Below are 26,473 nucleotides of genomic sequence, written 5' to 3' on the forward strand. Positions count from 1 at the left end.
TTTCACCACATTAAACTTGTAAAAGCATTGTTTTGCACTTATTTGATGTTTAGACTCCATTTTGTGTTCAAGACACTGGAATCACATTGAAACGAAAGCAGATCCACTCCAGAGTGCTTTAATGACTTAAATGTGTTGATCTTGGTGGGACATTGAAGAATGCAGCTTATTTGACAACTGACACTGCAATAGTGGTTAAAACGTGTGTACCTGCAAATAACAGCTTAAAAGCCTCTTCCCTGCGTGAAACAGCTATTACAGCCTTTTCCCCACATTAAACTTGTAAAAGCATTGTTTTGCACTTATTTGATGTTTAGACGCCATTTTGTGTTCAAAGACACTGGAATCACATTGAACGAAAGAAGATCCACTCCAGAGTGCTGTTATGACTTAAATGTGTTGATCTCGGTGGGACATTGAAGAATGCAGCTTATTTGACAACTGACACTGCAATAGTGGTTAAAACGTGTGTTACCTGCAAATAACAGCTTATAAGCCTCTTCCCTGCGTGAAACAGCTATTACAGCCTTTTCCCCACATTAAACTTGTAAAAGCATTGTTTTGCACTTATTTGATGTTTAGACGCCATTTTGTGTTCAAAGACACAGAAATCACATTGAAACGAAAGCAGATCCACTCCAGAGTGCTGTTATGACTTAAATGTGTTGATCTCGGTGGGACATTGAAGAATGCAGCTTATTTGACAACTGACACTGCAATAGTGGTTAAAACGTGTGTTACCTGCAAATAACAGCCCTGCGTGAAACAGCTATTACAGCCTTTTCACCACATTAAACTTGTAAAAGCATTGTTTTGCACTTATTTGATGTTTAGACTCCATTTTGTGTTCAAGACACTGGAATCACATTGAAACGAAAGCAGATCCACTCCAGAGTGCTTTAATGACTTAAATGTGTTGATCTCGGTGGGACATTGAAGAATGCAGCTTATTTGACAACTGACACTGCAATAGTGGTTAAAACGTGTGTTACCTGCAAATAACAGCTTAAAAGCCTCTTCCCTGCGTGAAACAGCTATTACAGCCTTTTCACCACATTAAACTTGTAAAAGCATTGTTTTGCACTTATTTGATGTTTAGACGCCATTTTGTGTTCAAAGACACTGGAATCACATTGAAACGAAAGCAGATCCACTCCAGAGTGCTGTTATGACTTAAATGTGTTGATCTCGGTGGGACATTGAAGAATGCAGCTTATTTGACAACTGACACTGCAATAGTGGTTAAAACGTGTGTACCTGCAAATAACAGCTTAAAAGCCTCTTCCCTGCGTGAAACAGCTATTACAGCCTTTTCCCCACATTAAACTTGTAAAAGCATTGTTTTGCACTTATTTGATGTTTAGACGCCATTTTGTGTTCAAAGACACTGGAATCACATTGGAACGAAAGAAGATCCACTCCAGAGTGCTGTTATGACTTAAATGTGTTGATCTCGGTGGGACATTGAAGAATGCAGCTTATTTGACAACTGACACTGCAATAGTGGTTAAAACGTGTGTTACCTGCAAATAACAGCCCTGCGTGAAACAGCTATTACAGCCTTTTCACCACATTAAACTTGTAAAAGCATTGTTTTGCACTTATTTGATGTTTAGACGCCATTTTGTGTTCAAAGACACTGGAATCACATTGAAACGAAAGCAGATCCACTCCAGAGTGCTGTTATGACTTAAATGTGTTGATCTCGGTGGGACATTGAAGAATGCAGCTTATTTGACAACTGACACTGCAATAGTGGTTAAAACGTGTGTTACCTGCAAATAACAGCTTAAAAGCCTCTTCCCTGCGTGAAACAGCTATTACAGCCTTTTCCCCACATTAAACTTGTAAAGCATTGTTTTGCACTTATTTGATGTTTAGACGCCATTTTGTGTTCAAGACACTGGAATCACATTGAAACGAAAGCAGATCCACTCCAGAGTGCTGTTATGACTTAAATGTGTTGATCTCGGTGGGACATTGAAGAATGCAGCTTATTTGACAACTGACACTGCAATAGTGGTTAAAACGTGTGTTACCTGCAAATAACAGCCCTGCGTGAAACAGCTATTACAGCCTTTTCACCACATTAAACTTGTAAAAGCATTGTTTTGCACTTATTTGATGTTTAGACTCCATTTTGTGTTCAAGACACTGGAATCACATTGAAACGAAAGCAGATCCACTCCAGAGTGCTGTTATGACTTAAATGTGTTGATCTCGGTGGGACATTGAAGAATGCAGCTTATTTGACAACTGACACTGCAATAGTGGTTAAAACGTGTGTTACCTGCAAATAACAGCTTATAAGCCTCTTCCCTGCGTGAAACAGCTATTACAGCCTTTTCCCCACATTAAACTTGTAAAAGCATTGTTTTGCACTTATTTGATGTTTAGACGCCATTTTGTGTTCAAAGACACAGAAATCACATTGAAACGAAAGCAGATCCACTCCAGAGTGCTGTTATGACTTAAATGTGTTGATCTCGGTGGGACATTGAAGAATGCAGCTTATTTGACAACTGACACTGCAATAGTGGTTAAAACGTGTGTTACCTGCAAATAACAGCCCTGCGTGAAACAGCTATTACAGCCTTTTCACCACATTAAACTTGTAAAAGCATTGTTTTGCACTTATTTGATGTTTAGACTCCATTTTGTGTTCAAGACACTGGAATCACATTGAAACGAAAGCAGATCCACTCCAGAGTGCTTTAATGACTTAAATGTGTTGATCTCGGTGGGACATTGAAGAATGCAGCTTATTTGACAACTGACACTGCAATAGTGGTTAAAACGTGTGTTACCTGCAAATAACAGCTTAAAAGCCTCTTCCCTGCGTGAAACAGCTATTACAGCCTTTTCACCACATTAAACTTGTAAAAGCATTGTTTTGCACTTATTTGATGTTTAGACGCCATTTTGTGTTCAAAGACACTGGAATCACATTGAAACGAAAGCAGATCCACTCCAGAGTGCTGTTATGACTTAAATGTGTTGATCTCGGTGGGACATTGAAGAATGCAGCTTATTTGACAACTGACACTGCAATAGTGGTTAAAACGTGTGTACCTGCAAATAACAGCTTAAAAGCCTCTTCCCTGCGTGAAACAGCTATTACAGCCTTTTCCCCACATTAAACTTGTAAAAGCATTGTTTTGCACTTATTTGATGTTTAGACGCCATTTTGTGTTCAAAGACACTGGAATCACATTGGAACGAAAGAAGATCCACTCCAGAGTGCTGTTATGACTTAAATGTGTTGATCTCGGTGGGACATTGAAGAATGCAGCTTATTTGACAACTGACACTGCAATAGTGGTTAAAACGTGTGTTACCTGCAAATAACAGCCCTGCGTGAAACAGCTATTACAGCCTTTTCACCACATTAAACTTGTAAAAGCATTGTTTTGCACTTATTTGATGTTTAGACGCCATTTTGTGTTCAAAGACACTGGAATCACATTGAAACGAAAGCAGATCCACTCCAGAGTGCTGTTATGACTTAAATGTGTTGATCTCGGTGGGACATTGAAGAATGCAGCTTATTTGACAACTGACACTGCAATAGTGGTTAAAACGTGTGTTACCTGCAAATAACAGCCCTGCGTGAAACAGCTATTACAGGCTTTTCACCACATTAAACTTGTAAAATCATTGTTTTGCACTTATTTGATGTTTAGACGCCATTTTGTGTTCAAAGACACTGGAATCACATTGAAACGAAAGCAGATCCACTCCAGAGTGCTGTTATGACTTAAATGTGTTGATCTCGGTGGGACATTGAAGAATGCAGCTTATTTGACAACTGACACTGCAATAGTGGTTAAAACGTGTGTACCTGCAAATAACAGCTTAAAAGCCTCTTCCCTGCGTGAAACAGCTATTACAGCCTTTTCCCCACATTAAACTTGTAAAAGCATTGTTTTGCACTTATTTGATGTTTAGACGCCATTTTGTGTTCAAGACACTGGAATCACATTGAAACGAAAGCAGATCCACTCCAGAGTGCTGTTATGACTTAAATGTGTTGATCTCGGTGGGACATTGAAGAATGCAGCTTATTTGACAACTGACACTGCAATAGTGGTTAAAACGTGTGTTACCTGCAAATAACAGCCCTGCGTGAAACAGCTATTACAGCCTTTTCACCACATTAAACTTGTAAAAGCATTGTTTTGCACTTATTTGATGTTTAGACTCCATTTTGTGTTCAAGACACTGGAATCACATTGAAACGAAAGCAGATCCACTCCAGAGTGCTTTAATGACTTAAATGTGTTGATCTCGGTGGGACATTGAAGAATGCAGCTTATTTGACAACTGACACTGCAATAGTGGTTAAAACGTGTGTTACCTGCAAATAACAGCTTATAAGCCTCTTCCCTGCGTGAAACAGCTATTACAGCCTTTTCCCCACATTAAACTTGTAAAAGCATTGTTTTGCACTTATTTGATGTTTAGACGCCATTTTGTGTTCAAAGACACTGGAATCACATTGAAACGAAAGCAGATCCACTCCAGAGTGCTGTTATGACTTAAATGTGTTGATCTCGGTGGGACATTGAAGAATGCAGCTTATTTGACAACTGACACTGCAATAGTGGTTAAAACGTGTGTTACCTGCAAATAACAGCCCTGCGTGAAACAGCTATTACAGCCTTTTCACCACATTAAACTTGTAAAAGCATTGTTTTGCACTTATTTGATGTTTAGACTCCATTTTGTGTTCAAGACACTGGAATCACATTGAAACGAAAGCAGATCCACTCCAGAGTGCTTTAATGACTTAAATGTGTTGATCTCGGTGGGACATTGAAGAATGCAGCTTATTTGACAACTGACACTGCAATAGTGGTTAAAACGTGTGTACCTGCAAATAACAGCTTAAAAGCCTCTTCCCTGCGTGAAACAGCTATTACAGCCTTTTCCCCACATTAAACTTGTAAAAGCATTGTTTTGCACTTATTTGATGTTTAGACGCCATTTTGTGTTCAAAGACACTGGAATCACATTGGAACGAAAGAAGATCCACTCCAGAGTGCTGTTATGACTTAAATGTGTTGATCTCGGTGGGACATTGAAGAATGCAGCTTATTTGACAACTGACACTGCAATAGTGGTTAAAACGTGTGTTACCTGCAAATAACAGCTTATAAGCCTCTTCCCTGCGTGAAACAGCTATTACAGCCTTTTCCCCACATTAAACTTGTAAAAGCATTGTTTTGCACTTATTTGATGTTTAGACGCCATTTTGTGTTCAAAGACACTGGAATCACATTGAAACGAAAGCAGATCCACTCCAGAGTGCTGTTATGACTTAAATGTGTTGATCTCGGTGGGACATTGAAGAATGCAGCTTATTTGACAACTGACAATGCAATAGTGGTTAAAACGTGTGTTACCTGCAAATAACAGCCCTGCGTGAAACAGCTATTACAGCCTTTTCACCACATTAAACTTGTAAAAGCATTGTTTTGCACTTATTTGATGTTTAGACTCCATTTTGTGTTCAAGACACTGGAATCACATTGAAACGAAAGCAGATCCACTCCAGAGTGCTTTAATGACTTAAATGTGTTGATCTCGGTGGGACATTGAAGAATGCAGCTTATTTGACAACTGACACTGCAATAGTGGTTAAAACGTGTGTTACCTGCAAATAACAGCTTAAAAGCCTCTTCCCTGCGTGAAACAGCTATTACAGCCTTTTCACCACATTAAACTTGTAAAAGCATTGTTTTGCACTTATTTGATGTTTAGACGCCATTTTGTGTTCAAAGACACTGGAATCACATTGAAACGAAAGCAGATCCACTCCAGAGTGCTGTTATGACTTAAATGTGTTGATCTCGGTGGGACATTGAAGAATGCAGCTTATTTGACAACTGACACTGCAATAGTGGTTAAAACGTGTGTACCTGCAAATAACAGCTTAAAAGCCTCTTCCCTGCGTGAAACAGCTATTACAGCCTTTTCCCCACATTAAACTTGTAAAAGCATTGTTTTGCACTTATTTGATGTTTAGACGCCATTTTGTGTTCAAAGACACTGGAATCACATTGGAACGAAAGAAGATCCACTCCAGAGTGCTGTTATGACTTAAATGTGTTGATCTCGGTGGGACATTGAAGAATGCAGCTTATTTGACAACTGACACTGCAATAGTGGTTAAAACGTGTGTTACCTGCAAATAACAGCCCTGCGTGAAACAGCTATTACAGCCTTTTCACCACATTAAACTTGTAAAAGCATTGTTTTGCACTTATTTGATGTTTAGACGCCATTTTGTGTTCAAAGACACTGGAATCACATTGAAACGAAAGCAGATCCACTCCAGAGTGCTGTTATGACTTAAATGTGTTGATCTCGGTGGGACATTGAAGAATGCAGCTTATTTGACAACTGACACTGCAATAGTGGTTAAAACGTGTGTTACCTGCAAATAACAGCCCTGCGTGAAACAGCTATTACAGGCTTTTCACCACATTAAACTTGTAAAATCATTGTTTTGCACTTATTTGATGTTTAGACGCCATTTTGTGTTCAAAGACACTGGAATCACATTGAAACGAAAGCAGATCCACTCCAGAGTGCTGTTATGACTTAAATGTGTTGATCTCGGTGGGACATTGAAGAATGCAGCTTATTTGACAACTGACACTGCAATAGTGGTTAAAACGTGTGTACCTGCAAATAACAGCTTAAAAGCCTCTTCCCTGCGTGAAACAGCTATTACAGCCTTTTCCCCACATTAAACTTGTAAAAGCATTGTTTTGCACTTATTTGATGTTTAGACGCCATTTTGTGTTCAAAGACACTGGAATCACACTGAAACGAAAGCAGATCCACTCCAGAGTGCTTTTATGACTTAAATGTGTTGATCTCGGTGGGACATTGAAGAATGCAGCTTATTTGACAACTGACACTGCAATAGTGGTTAAAACGTGTGTTACCTGCAAATAACAGCTTATAAGCCTCTTCCCTGCGTGAAACAGCTATTACAGCCTTTTCCCCACATTAAACTTGTAAAAGCATTGTTTTGCACTTATTTGATGTTTAGACGCCATTTTGTGTTCAAAGACACTGGAATCACATTGAAACGAAAGCAGATCCACTCCAGAGTGCTGTTATGACTTAAATGTGTTGATCTCGGTGGGACATTGAAGAATGCAGCTTATTTGACAACTGACAATGCAATAGTGGTTAAAACGTGTGTTACCTGCAAATAACAGCCCTGCGTGAAACAGCTATTACAGCCTTTTCACCACATTAAACTTGTAAAAGCATTGTTTTGCACTTATTTGATGTTTAGACTCCATTTTGTGTTCAAGACACTGGAATCACATTGAAACGAAAGCAGATCCACTCCAGAGTGCTTTAATGACTTAAATGTGTTGATCTCGGTGGGACATTGAAGAATGCAGCTTATTTGACAACTGACACTGCAATAGTGGTTAAAACGTGTGTTACCTGCAAATAACAGCTTAAAAGCCTCTTCCCTGCGTGAAACAGCTATTACAGCCTTTTCACCACATTAAACTTGTAAAAGCATTGTTTTGCACTTATTTGATGTTTAGACGCCATTTTGTGTTCAAAGACACTGGAATCACATTGAAACGAAAGCAGATCCACTCCAGAGTGCTGTTATGACTTAAATGTGTTGATCTCGGTGGGACATTGAAGAATGCAGCTTATTTGACAACTGACACTGCAATAGTGGTTAAAACGTGTGTACCTGCAAATAACAGCTTAAAAGCCTCTTCCCTGCGTGAAACAGCTATTACAGCCTTTTCCCCACATTAAACTTGTAAAAGCATTGTTTTGCACTTATTTGATGTTTAGACGCCATTTTGTGTTCAAAGACACTGGAATCACATTGGAACGAAAGAAGATCCACTCCAGAGTGCTGTTATGACTTAAATGTGTTGATCTCGGTGGGACCTTGAAGAATGCAGCTTATTTGACAACTGACACTGCAATAGTGGTTAAAACGTGTGTTACCTGCAAATAACAGCCCTGCGTGAAACAGCTATTACAGCCTTTTCACCACATTAAACTTGTAAAAGCATTGTTTTGCACTTATTTGATGTTTAGACGCCATTTTGTGTTCAAAGACACTGGAATCACATTGAAACGAAAGCAGATCCACTCCAGAGTGCTGTTATGACTTAAATGTGTTGATCTCGGTGGGACATTGAAGAATGCAGCTTATTTGACAACTGACACTGCAATAGTGGTTAAAACGTGTGTTACCTGCAAATAACAGCCCTGCGTGAAACAGCTATTACAGGCTTTTCACCACATTAAACTTGTAAAATCGTTGTTTTGCACTTATTTGATGTTTAGACGCCATTTTGTGTTCAAAGACACTGGAATCACATTGAAACGAAAGCAGATCCACTCCAGAGTGCTGTTATGACTTAAATGTGTTGATCTCGGTGGGACATTGAAGAATGCAGCTTATTTGACAACTGACACTGCAATAGTGGTTAAAACGTGTGTTACCTGCAAATAACAGCCCTGCGTGAAACAGCTATTACAGCCTTTTCACCACATTAAACTTGTAAAAGCATTGTTTTGCACTTATTTGATGTTTAGACGCCATTTTGTGTTCAAAGACACTGGAATCACATTGAAACGAAAGCAGATCCACTCCAGAGTGCTTTTATGACTTAAATGTGTTGATCTCGGTGGGACATTGAAGAATGCAGCTTATTTGACAACTGACACTGCAATAGTGGTTAAAACGTGTGTTACCTGCAAATAACAGCTTAAAAGCCTCTTCCCTGCGTGAAACAGCTATTACAGCCTTTTCACCACATTAAACTTGTAAAAGCATTGTTTTGCACTTATTTGATGTTTAGATGCCATTTTGTGTTCAAAGACACTGGAATCACATTGAAACGAAAGCAGATCCACTCCAGAGTGCTGTTATGACTTAAATGTGTTGATCTCGGTGGGACATTGAAGAATGCAGCTTATTTGACAACTGACACTGCAATAGTGGTTAAAACGTGTGTTACCTGCAAATAACAGCCCTGCGTGAAACAGCTATTACAGCCTTTTCACCACATTAAACTTGTAAAAGCATTGTTTTGCACTTATTTGATGTTTAGACGCCATTTTGTGTTCAAAGACACTGGAATCACATTGAAACGAAAGCAGATCCACTCCAGAGTGCTTTTATGACTTAAATGTGTTGATCTCGGTGGGACATTGAAGAATGCAGCTTATTTGACAACTGACACTGCAATAGTGGTTAAAACGTGTGTTCCCTGCAAATAACAGCTTAAAAGCCTCTTCCCTGCGTGAAACAGCTATTACAGCCTTTTCACCACATTAAACTTGTAAAAGCATTGTTTTGCACTTATTTGATGTTTAGACGCCATTTTGTGTTCAAAGACACTGGAATCACATTGAAACGAAAGCAGATCCACTCCAGAGTGCTGTTATGACTTAAATGTGTTGATCTCGGTGGGACATTGAAGAATGCAGCTTATTTGACAACTGACACTGCAATAGTGGTTAAAACGTGTGTACCTGCAAATAACAGCTTAAAAGCCTCTTCCCTGCATGAAACAGCTATTACAGCCTTTTCCCCACATTAAACTTGTAAAAGCATTGTTTTGCACTTATTTGATGTTTAGACGCCATTTTGTGTTCAAAGACACTGGAATCACACTGAAACGAAAGCAGATCCACTCCAGAGTTCTTTTATGACTTAAATGTGTTGATCTCGGTGGGACATTGAAGAATGCAGCTTATTTGACAACTGACACTGCAATAGTGGTTAAAACGTGTGTTACCTGCAAATAACAGCTTATAAGCCTCTTCCCTGCGTGAAACAGCTATTACAGCCTTTTCACCACATTAAACTTGTAAAAGCATTGTTTTGCACTTATTTGATGTTTAGACGCCATTTTGTGTTCAAAGACACTGGAATCACATTGAAACGAAAGCAGATCCACTCCAGAGTGCTGTTATGACTTAAATGTGTTGATCTCGGTGGGACATTAAAGAATGCAGCTTATTTGACAACTGACACTGCAATAGTGGTTAAAACGTGTGTTACCTGCATATAACAGCTTAAAAGCCTCTTCCCTGCATGAAACAGCTATTACAGCCTTTTCCCCACATTAAACTTGTAAAAGCATTGTTTTGCACTTATTTGATGTTTAGACGCCATTTTGTGTTCAAAGACACTGGAATCACATTGAAACGAAAGCAGATCCACTCCAGAGTGCTGTTATGACTTAAATGTGTTGATCTCGGTGGGACATTGAAGAATGCAGCTTATTTGACAACTGACCCTGCAATAGTGGTTAAAACGTGTGTTACCTGCAAATAACAGCCCTGCGTGAAACAGCTATTACAGCCTTTTCACCACATTAAACTTGTAAAAGCATTGTTTTGCACTTATTTGATGTTTAGACTCCATTTTGTGTTCAAGACTCTGGAATCACATTGAAACGAAAGCAGATCCACTCCAGAGTGCTTTAATGACTTAAATGTGTTGATCTCGGTGGGACATTGAAGAATGCAGCTTATTTGACAACTGACACTGCAATAGTGGTTAAAACGTGTGTTACCTGCAAATAACAGCCCTGCGTGAAACAGCTATTACAGCCTTTTCACCACATTAAACTTGTAAAAGCATTGTTTTGCACTTATTTGATGTTTAGACGCCATTTTGTGTTCAAAGACACTGGAATCACATTGAAACGAAAGCAGATCCACTCCAGAGTGCTTTTATGACTTAAATGTGTTGATCTCGGTGGGACATTGAAGAATGCAGCTTATTTGACAACTGACACTGCAATAGTGGTTAAAACGTGTGTTACCTGCAAATAACAGCTTAAAAGCCTCTTCCCTGCGTGAAACAGCTATTACAGCCTTTTCACCACATTAAACTTGTAAAAGCATTGTTTTGCACTTATTTGATGTTTAGATGCCATTTTGTGTTCAAAGACACTGGAATCACATTGAAACGAAAGCAGATCCACTCCAGAGTGCTGTTATGACTTAAATGTGTTGATCTCGGTGGGACATTGAAGAATGCAGCTTATTTGACAACTGACACTGCAATAGTGGTTAAAACGTGTGTACCTGCAAATAACAGCTTAAAAGCCTCTTCCCTGCGTGAAACAGCTATTACAGCCTTTTCCCCACATTAAACTTGTAAAAGCATTGTTTTGCACTTATTTGATGTTTAGACGCCATTTTGTGTTCAAAGACACTGGAATCACATTGGAACGAAAGAAGATCCACTCCAGAGTGCTGTTATGACTTAAATGTGTTGATCTCGGTGGGACATTGAAGAATGCAGCTTATTTGACAACTGACACTGCAATAGTGGTTAAAACGTGTGTTACCTGCAAATAACAGCCCTGCGTGAAACAGCTATTACAGGCTTTTCACCACATTAAACTTGTAAAAGCATTGTTTTGCACTTATTTGATGTTTAGACGCCATTTTGTGTTCAAAGACACTGGAATCACATTGAAACGAAAGCAGATCCACTCCAGAGTGCTGTTATGACTTAAATGTGTTGATCTCGGTGGGACATTGAAGAATGCAGCTTATTTGACAACTGACACTGCAATAGTGGTTAAAACGTGTGTTACCTGCAAATAACAGCCCTGCGTGAAACAGCTATTACAGGCTTTTCACCACATTAAACTTGTAAAATCATTGTTTTGCACTTATTTGATGTTTAGACGCCATTTTGTGTTCAAAGACACTGGAATCACATTGAAACGAAAGCAGATCCACTCCAGAGTGCTGTTATGACTTAAATGTGTTGATCTCGGTGGGACATTGAAGAATGCAGCTTATTTGACAACTGACACTGCAATAGTGGTTAAAACGTGTGTTACCTGCAAATAACAGCCCTGCGTGAAACAGCTATTACAGCCTTTTCACCACATTAAACTTGTAAAAGCATTGTTTTGCACTTATTTGATGTTTAGACGCCATTTTGTGTTCAAAGACACTGGAATCACATTGAAACGAAAGCAGATCCACTCCAGAGTGCTTTTATGACTTAAATGTGTTGATCTCGGTGGGACATTGAAGAATGCAGCTTATTTGACAACTGACACTGCAATAGTGGTTAAAACGTGTGTTACCTGCAAATAACAGCTTAAAAGCCTCTTCCCTGCGTGAAACAGCTATTACAGCCTTTTCACCACATTAAACTTGTAAAAGCATTGTTTTGCACTTATTTGATGTTTAGACGCCATTTTGTGTTCAAAGACACTGGAATCACATTGAAACGAAAGCAGATCCACTCCAGAGTGCTGTTATGACTTAAATGTGTTGATCTCGGTGGGACATTGAAGAATGCAGCTTATTTGACAACTGACACTGCAATAGTGGTTAAAACGTGTGTACCTGCAAATAACAGCTTAAAAGCCTCTTCCCTGCGTGAAACAGCTATTACAGCCTTTTCACCACATTAAACTTGTAAAAGCATTGTTTTGCACTTATTTGATGTTTAGACGCCATTTTGTGTTCAAAGACACTGGAATCACATTGAAACGAAAGCAGATCCACTCCAGAGTGCTGTTATGACTTAAATGTGTTGATCTCGGTGGGACATTGAAGAATGCAGCTTATTTGACAACTGACACTGCAATAGTGGTTAAAACGTGTGTTACCTGCAAATAACAGCTTAAAAGCCTCTTCCCTGCATGAAACAGCTATTACAGCCTTTTCCCCACATTAAACTTGTAAAAGCATTGTTTTGCACTTATTTGATGTTTAGACGCCATTTTGTGTTCAAAGACACTGGAATCACATTGAAACGAAAGCAGATCCACTCCAGAGTGCTGTTATGACTTAAATGTGTTGATCTCGGTGGGACATTGAAGAATGCAGCTTATTTGACAACTGACCCTGCAATAGTGGTTAAAACGTGTGTTACCTGCAAATAACAGCCCTGCGTGAAACAGCTATTACAGCCTTTTCACCACATTAAACTTGTAAAAGCATTGTTTTGCACTTATTTGATGTTTAGACTCCATTTTGTGTTCAAGACTCTGGAATCACATTGAAACGAAAGCAGTTCCACTCCAGAGTGCTTTAATGACTTAAATGTGTTGATCTCGGTGGGACATTGAAGAATGCAGCTTATTTGACAACTGACACTGCAATAGTGGTTAAAACGTGTGTTACCTGCAAATAACAGCCCTGCGTGAAACAGCTATTACAGCCTTTTCACCACATTAAACTTGTAAAAGCATTGTTTTGCACTTATTTGATGTTTAGACGCCATTTTGTGTTCAAAGACACTGGAATCACATTGAAACGAAAGCAGATCCACTCCAGAGTGCTTTTATGACTTAAATGTGTTGATCTCGGTGGGACATTGAAGAATGCAGCTTATTTGACAACTGACACTGCAATAGTGGTTAAAACGTGTGTTACCTGCAAATAACAGCTTAAAAGCCTCTTCCCTGCGTGAAACAGCTATTACAGCCTTTTCACCACATTAAACTTGTAAAAGCATTGTTTTGCACTTATTTGATGTTTAGATGCCATTTTGTGTTCAAAGACACTGGAATCACATTGAAACGAAAGCAGATCCACTCCAGAGTGCTGTTATGACTTAAATGTGTTGATCTCGGTGGGACATTGAAGAATGCAGCTTATTTGACAACTGACACTGCAATAGTGGTTAAAACGTGTGTACCTGCAAATAACAGCTTAAAAGCCTCTTCCCTGCGTGAAACAGCTATTACAGCCTTTTCCCCACATTAAACTTGTAAAAGCATTGTTTTGCACTTATTTGATGTTTAGACGCCATTTTGTGTTCAAAGACACTGGAATCACATTGGAACGAAAGAAGATCCACTCCAGAGTGCTGTTATGACTTAAATGTGTTGATCTCGGTGGGACATTGAAGAATGCAGCTTATTTGACAACTGACACTGCAATAGTGGTTAAAACGTGTGTTACCTGCAAATAACAGCCCTGCGTGAAACAGCTATTACAGCCTTTTCACCACATTAAACTTGTAAAAGCATTGTTTTGCACTTATTTGATGTTTAGATGCCATTTTGTGTTCAAAGACACTGGAATCACATTGAAACGAAAGCAGATCCACTCCAGAGTGCTGTTATGACTTAAATGTGTTGATCTCGGTGGGACATTGAAGAATGCAGCTTATTTGACAACTGACACTGCAATAGTGGTTAAAACGTGTGTACCTGCAAATAACAGCTTAAAAGCCTCTTCCCTGCGTGAAACAGCTATTACAGCCTTTTCCCCACATTAAACTTGTAAAAGCATTGTTTTGCACTTATTTGATGTTTAGACGCCATTTTGTGTTCAAAGACACTGGAATCACATTGAAACGAAAGCAGATCCACTCCAGAGTGCTGTTATGACTTAAATGTGTTGATCTCGGTGGGACATTGAAGAATGCAGCTTATTTGACAACTGACACTGCAATAGTGGTTAAAACGTGTGTTACCTGCAAATAACAGCTTAAAAGCCTCTTCCCTGCGTGAAACAGCTATTACAGCCTTTTCACCACATTAAACTTGTAAAAGCATTGTTTTGCACTTATTTGATGTTTAGACGCCATTTTGTGTTCAAAGACACTGGAATCACATTGAAACGAAAGCAGATCCACTCCAGAGTGCTTTTATGACTTAAATGTGTTGATCTCTGTGGGACATTGAAGAATGCAGCTTATTTGACAACTGACACTGCAATAGTGGTTAAAACGTGTGTTACCTGCAAATAACAGCTTAAAAGCCTCTTCCCTGCGTGAAACAGCTATTACAGCCTTTTCACCACATTAAACTTGTAAAAGCATTGTTTTGCACTTATTTGATGTTTAGACGCCATTTTGTGTTCAAAGACACTGGAATCACATTGAAACGAAAGCAGATCCACTCCAGAGTGCTGTTATGACTTAAATGTGTTGATCTCGGTGGGACATTGAAGAATGCAGCTTATTTGACAACTGACACTGCAATAGTGGTTAAAACGTGTGTTACCTGCAAATAACAGCCCTGCGTGAAACAGCTATTACAGGCTTTTCACCACATTAAACTTGTAAAAGCATTGTTTTGCACTTATTTGATGTTTAGACGCCATTTTGTGTTCAAAGACACTGGAATCACATTGAAACGAAAGCAGATCCACTCCAGAGTGCTGTTATGACTTAAATGTGTTGATCTCGGTGGGACATTGAAGAATGCAGCTTATTTGACAACTGACACTGCAATAGTGGTTAAAACGTGTGTTACCTGCAAATAACAGCTTAAAAGCCTCTTCCCTGCGTGAAACAGCTATTACAGCCTTTTCACCACATTAAACTTGTAAAAGCATTGTTTTGCACTTATTTGATGTTTTGTGTTCAAAGACACTGGAATCACATTGAAACGAAAGCAGATCCACTCCAGAGTGCTTTTATGACTTAAATGTGTTGATCTCTGTGAGACATTGAAGAATGCAGCTTATTTGACAACTGACCCAACCAGCACAACCACGTTGAAAAGACGTTAAAATGACGTCTCCGACTTACGTCTAAATGACGTTTGGAATTAGTTGAAAAGTGAAAGGTGAAAAGCCGTCTTTTCAGGTCGTCTAAAAGACGTCTCTGCAGAGACGTCCCTGTATGGTCTATATTTGGTTGAAAAGTGAAAGATGAAAAGCCGTCTCTTCAGGTCGTCTAAAAGACGTCTCTGCAGAGACGTCTCTGTATGGTCTATATTTGGTTGAAAAGTGAAAGTTGAAAAGCCGTCTCTTCAGGTCGTCTAAAAGACGTCTCTGCAGAGACGTCTCTGTATGGTCTATATTTGGTTGAAAAGTGAAAGTTGAAAAGCCGTCTCTTCAGGTCGTCTAAAAGACGTCTCTGCAGAGACGTCTCTGTATGGTCTATATTTGGTTGAAAAGTGAAAGTTGAAAAGCCGTCTCTTCAGGTCGTCTAAAAGACGTCTCTGCAGAGACGTCTCTGTATGGTCTATATTTGGTTGAAAAGTGAAAGTTGAAAAGCCGTCTCTTCAGGTCGTCTAAAAGACGTCTCTGCAGAGACGTCTCTGTATGGTCTATATTTGGTTGAAAAGTGAAAGTTGAAAAGCCGTCTCTTCAGGTCGTCTAAAAGACGTCTCTGCAGAGACGTCTCTGTATGGTCTATATTTGGTTGAAAAGTGAAAGTTGAAAAGCCGTCTCTTCAGGTCGTCTAAAAGACACAGACGGTCTAAACTTGTTTTAAAAATTAGACACTAAACCCAAATGAACAATTCAAACATTTATTAACAAAATACTACCCTATAACAAAGCAGGAACAGCATGCAAAAAAACAAAAAACAAAAAAAAAAGTCAGCCCAATTGGCTCATTTGGCCTTGTAGCCGCCACCACCCGAGCGCCCAGGAGCATGTTTGAGATGGTCAGCAACCGCGTTTGAAACATCGTGCTCCGTCGCCTTCTTGTCCCAAGTTTTAACTGCAGCTGCAATGACAAAGAAAAACATGTTTTACCAACACAATTGATGAGACAATTAATATTTTAATTAATTAATTTATTTATTTAAATTTAATTAAATTAGCTTGAAACCATTTTCCAGGACATTTTCAGCTACCTCCCATTCATTCTTTGGAGAAGTGTAAAATTGCTAACAGTGAACTTGTCTCTTCCCTAGCTGTACTGTGAGTGAACATGGTGGACATCTGTAGTGCCCCAGGATGAGACAAACAAAGAAGATTGAATCCTGAAAGATGCAGAATGGCAGAAGGGGTGGATTACTGCCATCAGACATGTAAAACTGATTGACTGGTAGAATCACATGGGGAGCTGCGCCAACTAGATTGCTGTGTTTCATTGGTTATGTTTACATGCAGACAGATAACCCTTTCTTAACCGGAATATTAGCAATAACCCAGTTGCGGACGGCCATGTAAACAACCCTTTTGAAAAAACAGAATATGCAATATGACCACTGGGTTACTACTTTTCTAACCCCAATATTTGGTCATGTATACGCCAATCGGGATATCCCCATAGGAAGGAATATTAATTTGTGTTGTGTGCATGCTCTATTCACAAGGAATCTTAGACTTTTGAGTCCAGGAACTACTTGTAAACATGGCAAAAACCCAAACCACACTTTTGGAGCAAGGAAGATAATATTACCTCTTGAATATTATGTGGGTATCAACGGGTTATTCAAAATTTTTCAGAAACCGAAATATTGACCTTAACCTGAATACTGACTGTAAATGTAGTCAATGTTACCCACCAAGACAGCATGGCAACAGACATGCATGTGCAAACCTTCTAACCTGTTTGCATAGAGAGGCAAAGGAAGGATAAAAAAACAAGGCAAATCAAGTTTTTCCAGGACATTTAACTGTTTTTTAAATTTTCCATGTTTTTCCATTTACCAGATTTACCATGTTTTCCAGGATGCGTGGGAAACCTGTGACAGTATATAATCTTATCTGTTTAGTTTTCCCAAACCACTGTACTGAACACTCAACAAGTGTTTGCCATTTATTTGAGTTGTGCACTAAACTGTTCATGGAGCTCATGGCCAGTCAAAATCACAACTTTATTGACAGAAAGGTCAACCTAAAAATATAATTTGTGCATACCAATCACAACATGGTACAGCTGTGTTGGCTTGAAGGCCCTCTTGGTCCCTTGGCCCTTCATATTAAACATGGCCATGATATTGTTGGTCATCAATCTGAAAGATGAGCATATGAGGTGTCTACAGTTAGTCTATTTTTTAAGGGAGGAGAGAGATGGTGAAGAAGAAATGGATGGAAGGAGGTAGGAAGGGATAGATATGTTGAGGGAGGGAGATGGAGATAGGGAGGAAAAAAGAAGTGCAGAGAGAGATGAGGGAGGAAGGACATATAGAGTTGTAGATCACAGCAAAAATGAGAAGAGGTGACAAGGACACGAGGAGTCATGCAACAGGCATCACTGTCAGAATCTGAACTGAAAAAATGACTGCTTGTGATTCTAATGTGTGGTTTGTTTTTATATACCCAACAATACCTGTCCATGATCTTCATGGTGCAATCTCTGGTGTTTTTGCCACCCACTTGGCTCAACTGGGTAATCTACAGAGAAAAGGAGTAAATATATTTTCAATATATTAATACATTTACAGCACCTTGCATGCCAGAATTTATAAAATTTAGTATAATGACTGGAAGTGGGTTGCACCAGCAGGCAGAGTGGTGGACAACCTTTTGGGGATCTACCGTGCCCTTTTCTGAGGCTGTACAGATCTATTATTGCAATCAGAGCAGACAAGAGTGAAAATCACCAACACTACTAAGGCTGAGTAATTACAGGTGATAATGGAGACATGGTATGGTCGATATTTTAACATCCTACTTTTAAATAAAGATCAGCTATGTGCTGCATTTGTTTGATAATGATAGGTCATCCTGGCCGCATCAAGTAATTATTATTAAATATGGCAACTAATTGGTTTTGAAATTTAAGACAGATGTCCTTGTCTGGGTTTTTCAGATCATCCAGAGATCTATTCAGATCTAGTAGTAGATCAAAAAGACATGGTTGCCCACCTCTGGTCTACCACACATGATGTCAAACATCTTAAAATTTTATTTTACCAGAACTTGTCGTTCGTCATCGTTTTTTATTTTGTCCTCCATGGCGTCCACCTCTTCCATACTCTCCATCCTTGTGATGTGGTAGGTTGACGCAATGGGGTCAGCCCCCCCAATTCGTTTAACCTCCTGCAATATCTCCACCAACTTTTTCAGGACACATTTCTGGAACTCTAAAATAGTAGAATGACATTTGAAAAGAGTGTTAATTCCATCTGAGAAAACTAGTGCCAGCTAGTTTTCTCAAATCCAGATCAAGATCAATCAAGTATCCTCAACTTTGTAAAATGCATTTATTTTAATTAATTTAATTTAATTAATTTTAACACAAACATCCATGAAGCCTGCAATTCAATCACTCCACACCTCATGTCTGTCACTTTAAGAACACAGTGAGCATTAGCAATTTGTTCAAACACGCTGTATCAAGACTGGACAACATGCCTCCGCCTACTAACATTGTAAAAGTGATGTCAAAATATCAAAATAACATCTGGCAGAGGTTTGAGAGCAGCTGTTACAGTTGTCAATAATGCTGTGACACACTGATTTTATATGATCAAATAACTAATTCTTACTAAAACTAAACTGATCAGTACAAAATAATCCAAACTCAAACTAACCCAGGATAGTCTGTGCATGCACTTTTCAGAACAAAGATGGAATAATGTCTAAGACAAACCAAGCAAGTTAACTTAAAATAAGTTAATGTAATGGCACAAATGATGTGACTCTCACCGACTTTGTCCCAAACATTTGGCCATGAATTAGGAAAGGTTGGGAATTACTGGTCTATGGAACAGCTTGCGGGAATGGATTCTTTTGTGCATATTAACTTTTAATGGCTCAGACCATAAAAGTTAACTCTATATTTGTGTCCACAAATGTTTCATTCTACTGTCTCCAGTGTTTCTGCTAGGATTTTATTAAGACGTGGCGGACATGTGGTGTTAAACGTATGGGCTGTAATAACCTGCTTCCTTATTGATGCTTTTATTTTGCAAAGTCGGTGCCACGATCAGTTACATGTAGCAGAAACCATGAGATAGTTGTCTGTTGTTTACCTTAGTACTCGCGAGTACCCAACCCAGCAGCACTCTGCTGAAGGTGGAGACATGCCGCGGTGGTGTATTTGTGACAATAAAAACAAAAGAAAAGAAATCTGAAGGTGCGGCGGTGAGGATTAAGGAATGGCGGCCCGCCACTGCTAAATGAACGTAGTGGAAACATTGGTCTCGGCCTGCAGTATGCAGCTAAATACACAGACAGTAGCTTCATGTATATCTACTATAGCACAATTATAGACAAATTACTTACTGGCCATGGACATTGGAAATGGATCCGAAGGGGTCCTTGGTGTCTGAGGCAGTTCTACATTTGTTCAGAGAGTAATAACAAATTCAGGTGAGATAATACTGCACTGTTTGTTAATAGGGTTGATAATAATATGCCCACACATAGATCTTCCTTGTGTTATGTTGAGATTATAACTGATCAATCTTACCTTGTCCAGATCTTGGCTGTCCTCTGGTGGCAGATGAATCACTCTCGTGACGGGACTTGGAGCGCTCTCTTCTTGATCTGGATTTGCCTGCAACACCCAGGGAACACATGTGACAGGAAGTCAGGAACATGCTTAGAATGCCCATAGTACATAGGCCAAGGGGGTGGATCACTACGCGCATACACAACTCATAGACAGCCATATTGGGTCAGTCAACTTGCTTTGATTGTGGCTGCAGTAGATGGGTGATCCAGTCATGCGCACTAAAAACTACTCATAACTGTGAAATTTTCATTGTATACAGCTATTACTTTAACTAGATCGATTATGTTACTATAATGTAACTTTCATAGAAAAGTACAGGATTAAAATTAGTTCTGATTTAAAGTTGCAGTATCATAACTGCATTAAGCATTGATATTATAACTGATCAATCTTACCTTGTCCAGATCTTGGCTGTCCTCTGGTGGCAGATGAATCATTCCTGTGACGGGACTCGGAGCGCTCTCTTCTTGATCTGGATTTCCCTGTAACACCCAGGGAACACATGTGACAGGAAGACAGGAACATGCTTAGAATGCTCATCATGCTCTCAATGGACAATATTCCCACAATAGCAACACATAAGGTGTTTACACTATGTATGGCAATTGCTAATTTTTAACAAATTTATTATATTACCTTGTCTGGGAGTTGAAGTTTCAGGAAATGGTATCACAGGTGATAAAGAAGAGGAGTACCCTCCGTGTCCTACTGTATATAACACCAACAGGAGCACATGTTGGACATGAAGACAGAAACATGCTGCATGTTATATATGCACAGAATGTATACTGAAAACTAGGGGTGGGAGAAAAAAATCAATTCACATAAGTATCATGATTTTTTGCTTTACAATTTTTAAATCGATGTTTTTATTCAAAAATCAATCAAAAAATGTAAACCCTCTGAATCCCAAATCCCACCGGCGGGATCAAAATAGCACTTATTTTTAAATGACTGGCATTTACAAACCATTTGTCCTATCCAAAAACGGGAAAAACTGGCGTAATCGTCAGATTCTCACAAGCGTCAAGCGCAACATGTCTAAACAGGCCGGAGAAGACAGGATAATTTCATGAGATTTCATCAACATTGCTCATCGCCCTGCGTTCACACCGGATGCGAGAAAAATATTCGCTCCGCTCTACTCGCTCAAGTTTGCCTGCTGGAGTATTTGTTTTTACTTGCGGCATTTGCGCGAGTCATTCGCTCGAGTTCAATATTTTTAACTTGAGTGAATGGGCAAATGATTTGCAGAAAATAAACCGTTTGCTCTAGCTAAATTCTGTAAAAAAAAAAAAAAATTCTACGCTTCTTACTGTTTAAGGAAGCCGCCAATGACAGACATACGCCCAGGTTTGGCTACTCGAAAAATCTTTAAAATTTGCTTCCCATAGCACTGACTTGCAGGCGTGAAATGCCTGCTCAGAGCTGCTCAGCACCAATGAGCAGGCTCTTTACACATGCTGTCAGTGCCTTCAAGACTAATTGCAGGGCAAATTTACAAGAACTTCATAGTTGTTCTCTGTTACAGGGCAAACTTTCACAAAGGGCAGTTATAGTATTTACTGTAGATACTTTGTAAAGATTAAATGCATTTTCATAGCGTGTAACAGTGGAAATAAAATAGTTCATAATCATAAGACTTGTGTGCACCTTGAAATATGTTGTGCATAGTTATTCACAGTTTTTCATTGTTTTGATGAGAAATATTTAGAAAATTTCAATGTTCGTTTTTCTTTCTTGAATATATAGGCGATTGCATTCTGATTGTTATACTGCTCAGGAGATTATCGACTTTTGACTATCTAGTAACATCCGTTTGCGAAAAAAAAAAAAAACCATCATCATGGTGTTAAAAATCAGCAATATCGAAGAATCGCAATTTAAATCGAACTGACACCCAAAAAAATCATAAAAGAATTGAATCCGGAGAAAAGCATATTGTCCCAGCCCTACTGAAAACATATGCTTACATTAAATAAAATCATAACACACTTAATGAATAATCTATATACAAGTCTGTATGATCATCTTACCATGTCTGGGAGATGAATTTGCAGATGCACCCGCAGGTGAGGGACTCCGAGAAGTGGAGTAGATTATATCACTCCCATCGTGGGATCGCTGCCCTATAACATCCACAAGAGCACAAGTTGAACAGGAAAACAGGAACACACTTGAATTGATTAAGCACTGAACTGAGAAAAAAAATTGTTCCTTCCTGACAAAAAGGAGTCTTCAAAGTTCACAAAAAATCAACAAAGTATCAACAAACGACTGTCCTAAGTCCTGGAAAAGCACATTAAGAAAATTAAGTTCAACAAAAAACAAAAGTATATATATATATATATATATATATATATATATATATATATATATATATATATATATATATACATATATACATATATACATATATACATATATACATATATACACACACACACACACACACACACACACACACACACACACACACACACACGTATATATATGTATATATATGTATATATATATGTATATATATGTATATGTATATATATGTATATATATATATATATATATATATATATATATATATATATATATATATATATATATATATATATAAAATAATAATAAGGACTCACAACACACAGGTGACCCCAACAGGGCTTGGACAACAGATCTTGGTACTAGGATTTTCAGCTCCATTGTCACCTGAGCATGGATCTGCCAACTCGTCCATGGAGGATCCTGTAATCAAATTTCAATTACCATGTATGAAACTTATATATGACACCAATTCAGATAACTTCACTTGTATCCAAGCTTTGAATTCAAGTAATATGTGTGCAGTGTGATTGTTTACACAGCAATATAAAATTATCTGTCATCCATCCCAACAATATCATTGATAATAGTTTGACACACTTCTGTTGAACCCTGGCCTATTAGGATAGCCCACTCAACTTACCTCCATCGGTGGCATCATCAATAGTGGCATGAGTCTTCTTCTTTATTTCTGGTGGCTTTGGATATGCCTCCAGACTGGAATTTTTACCTAGGTATAATACAGTAAAGATTCATACATCATGGTGTACAAATTATGTTGTAAAAAACTGCATATTGGAAAAAGCCTTTCAAAAAATCTTTTTTGTAATAGAGTCAAGCAATGTATTCATACTCACTTGATTGCTTTGCTGATGGCACATCATCTTCTGACATGAATTGTCCTGAAATCATTAGATAATTTAGTACCTTTACAAGTAAAACATGTATTAGGGTTGGGCAGTAATACAGTAATAAGGTATATGGTGGGGTCTTAAAAATAGCAACGGTATCAGTTTCAATACCATCATTAAAAAAAATACAATGCACTTATATAGGAGATAAGGATTAAATATTAAATATAATTTATTTAGTGGCAGTATTTCGTTCCGAGCTAACGAGAAGGGAGAGGCGGTAAATACTGACGAGGCAATTTGTAAATTGTGCAATAAGGACGCATCTCAGAAACAACAATGCACGCACTTTTCACACAGAGACTCCACATTATCTCCGCAGCAGCGGTTCACCACTTCTCCGCCGTTGGTTGTTCACACAGAGCCGAGCAGCTCCGGCGTAAAAGACGAACCAGAGTATAATTCACACAGTAAACCGCCGCTGCAGCTCCAAAAGCGGCGTGACGGTACGCGTCATGGTGATGACGTGTTTTTTTCAAGGTGTTTCCTGGTGTCCTCCTGTTAATCTAAACATGTGCCACTGACTGTTTATAATCATGATGCTGTTATAATGTGTTGTGATTGAGATCCTGACCCACCAAACATCCTGGAAAGTGACAAAGTGACGTTTTTTCTCTAAATTACATAATTACATAATCGCCATCAGTAAACTGTCTGACTGTCTGACTCTTTCACTGGCGGAGAGAGAGGCTGTTGGCTCGGGGGGAAAGATCACTGAAAAATCGCTGCGACAGACAGTTGATAAGAGTGAGTCGATCGGACCGACAGGCTGACAGACACTTCTCCACGTATAAATGCGGTATTATTTTCCTCATATAAGTTGCCAAAGACACGACCAGTTACTACGTTACTGTTGTTTGGTCCTGTAACGTTGCTTTGTGGGACATTTCTCTATATTTTGTTGAGTGATGGACCTGTTTAGTTATCAGACAGTGAACACCATCAGATCAACACACCCCTGCTCAGCGCCGCTGGCTTATCCGTTCACACTGGTTCGGTTCGCCAATACTGCTCACCATCGGAGCGGGTTTTCAGCACCGCAGGTAAAGTTGTCAGTCCACAACGTGCTCTGTTAAAGCCGGAAAAAGTGCTGCTCTTTGTTGTTATTAGAGTTGTTCGGGCTGTGATTTAATGTAATTGATTTGTGTGCGCAAAAACTGTTCTGGATGTTTATGTTAAAGTCCGTGTAAAGCGGCAAAAAAAATGTGTTATGAGTTTGTCACACCACAGTAACATGCATCATTGACCACTGAGCCAAATTTGAAAGATGAAAAAAATTGCTAAGTATATAAAATAGGGTCACAAAATCATGGAAAAACAAGCACTTCTCTCTGCTGTGAAACGCTGGGGGCGTGTCAGTTAGAGGCGCTGAAACCACGCCCACCGCGGGGGGGGGGGGGGGGGGGGGGGGGGCTCTGTGTGCTGCACAAGGACGTAGCCTACAGCAACAATGGAATCTCATTGATAGCTCATTTGAAGGACCCAGCCCTACCTGTTTGAGCCATCAGAGCCAGTGCTCAGCCTCATACGAATACAATATTTATAACATAAGCACACACTGACACTGGCGGGCACGTAATCACGGCCACCGGAGAGAGAGCACCTGCTGTCAGCGAGACAGAGAGCATCGGTGGCGGGCACATGATCTTCTCCGTCCCCGGCTTGCATCCTCCCGTCCGCCGCCAGCGGCTGCTACCATCACGGCCGCCGGCATTACGCGCCCGCCACCGATCCTCTCCGTCCGCCGACAGCAGGTGCTCTCTCTCCAGTGGACGTGATGGTAGCAGCCGCTGTCGGCGGACGGAGAGGATCGGTGGCGGGCGCGTAATGCCGGCGGCCGTGATGGTAGCAGCCGCTGTCGGCGGACAGAGAGGATCGGTGGCGGGCACGTAATGCCGGCGGCCGTGATGGTAGCTCTGTCCCGCCGACAGCAGGTGCTCTCTCCGAGGACGGAGAAGATTGTGGCGGGCACATAATGGCGGTGGCTGTGCTGTAACTATCGGGGGTAATGTGGACACTGCAGAGACGGGTGTTGGTGGTGATTTTGAACTCTCCACAGTAGCTCCTCTTGACAACATCGATCCACCATTTCCTTACGTTGTCTCGTAGGACACTTAAATAGGCTACCTGAGCTGTTACCCTGGCCTGCACACTGTGGCATCCAGGAAAGATGAGTGAGCTACGTGGAGGAGACATGGCTGGTTAGCTAGCTGCAGACTAGCATAAGCGATGCTATCCGAGACTCGAGCTAGCGGACAACCACCGAAGCTAATGCACTGTACGTATTAATACCGCTTCCGCAGCAGGGCGGCGTTTATGCTAATGATAGCCGCGTTACGTAACGCGGCTATCCTTAGCTTCGCGTCGGGGTTCCATACAACCTGTCGGGGTTTATTTCTCCCTAACAACCTCCGAACTATACATTATCCCTTACATGTAGCACACAACAGGAGACTCTCCGTGTCAGACGAGCTCTCACGTGCTGACTAAACTCAGTTGATAACGTAGCAGCGCGACGAGTCCTTGCTAGCTAAGCAGCTAAACTTTAGCGCCGCTCCGTGTTGAGATCCCGCCCTGTGTGGGTCACTGCACTGGTCAGGAGCAAACGCTGTTAACGACACCATTAGCTGTAGACAATCTGTCAATAAAAATCAGCCAACACTTCTCCTCCGATCTACATTGATCTCACAAGTCGCCACTGTTAAGTTTGAATGACGGAAATCCGTGGTAGCAACGGAGAACTTTAATCCATGCTGGCCCCACCGGGCAAGTGCTTGGAGCGTTCTGGTGGCCCGGACGGTTTTAAAAGTACGACCGGGCCACCGGCCATTTATATTGTCGACCCCTGTATGGCGCTAACATTAGCAATATAACCAGACCAAACTTCCGTTGAACACACATTTATTGTAGGCTATTATCCACATTATTCACAAAATTATAGAAAGCCAAAACTTACTTGTGTCTCCTCCGCTGCTCACCCACAAATGCGCCTAGATTATGAGCCCGCCCTTCTCCTTCTCCACTCACCAATCACCTGCAGGTATTTGAATTTTTTATTTTTGAGTGACCAATTAGCTGCTCCCGTGCATTACCG

General features: G+C 39.9%; 1 protein-coding gene across 1 annotated transcript; it reads right to left on the minus strand.

Annotated features, from left to right (window-relative positions):
* Positions 1-16,069: 16,069 nt before the first annotated feature.
* LOC311010360 (uncharacterized protein) lies at positions 16,070-25,457 on the minus strand (the record flags this gene model as incomplete). The annotated part of the gene is made up of 11 exons (XM_084040879.1): positions 16,070-16,468; positions 17,611-17,705; positions 18,023-18,087; positions 18,610-18,779; positions 19,924-19,977; positions 20,111-20,197; positions 20,551-20,637; positions 20,792-20,860; positions 22,192-22,284; positions 23,112-23,198; positions 24,983-25,457. 11 exons carry the CDS (start codon positions 25,455-25,457, stop codon positions 16,353-16,355), a joined length of 1,398 nt encoding a protein of 465 aa, XP_083897005.1. The 3' UTR covers positions 16,070-16,352.
* Positions 25,458-26,473: the final 1,016 nt, after the last annotated feature.

Source organism: Eutrigla gurnardus (assembly GCF_963514095.1).
Source record: "Eutrigla gurnardus genome assembly, contig: SCAFFOLD_132, whole genome shotgun sequence".
Lineage (NCBI taxonomy): Eukaryota > Metazoa > Chordata > Actinopteri > Perciformes > Triglidae > Eutrigla > Eutrigla gurnardus.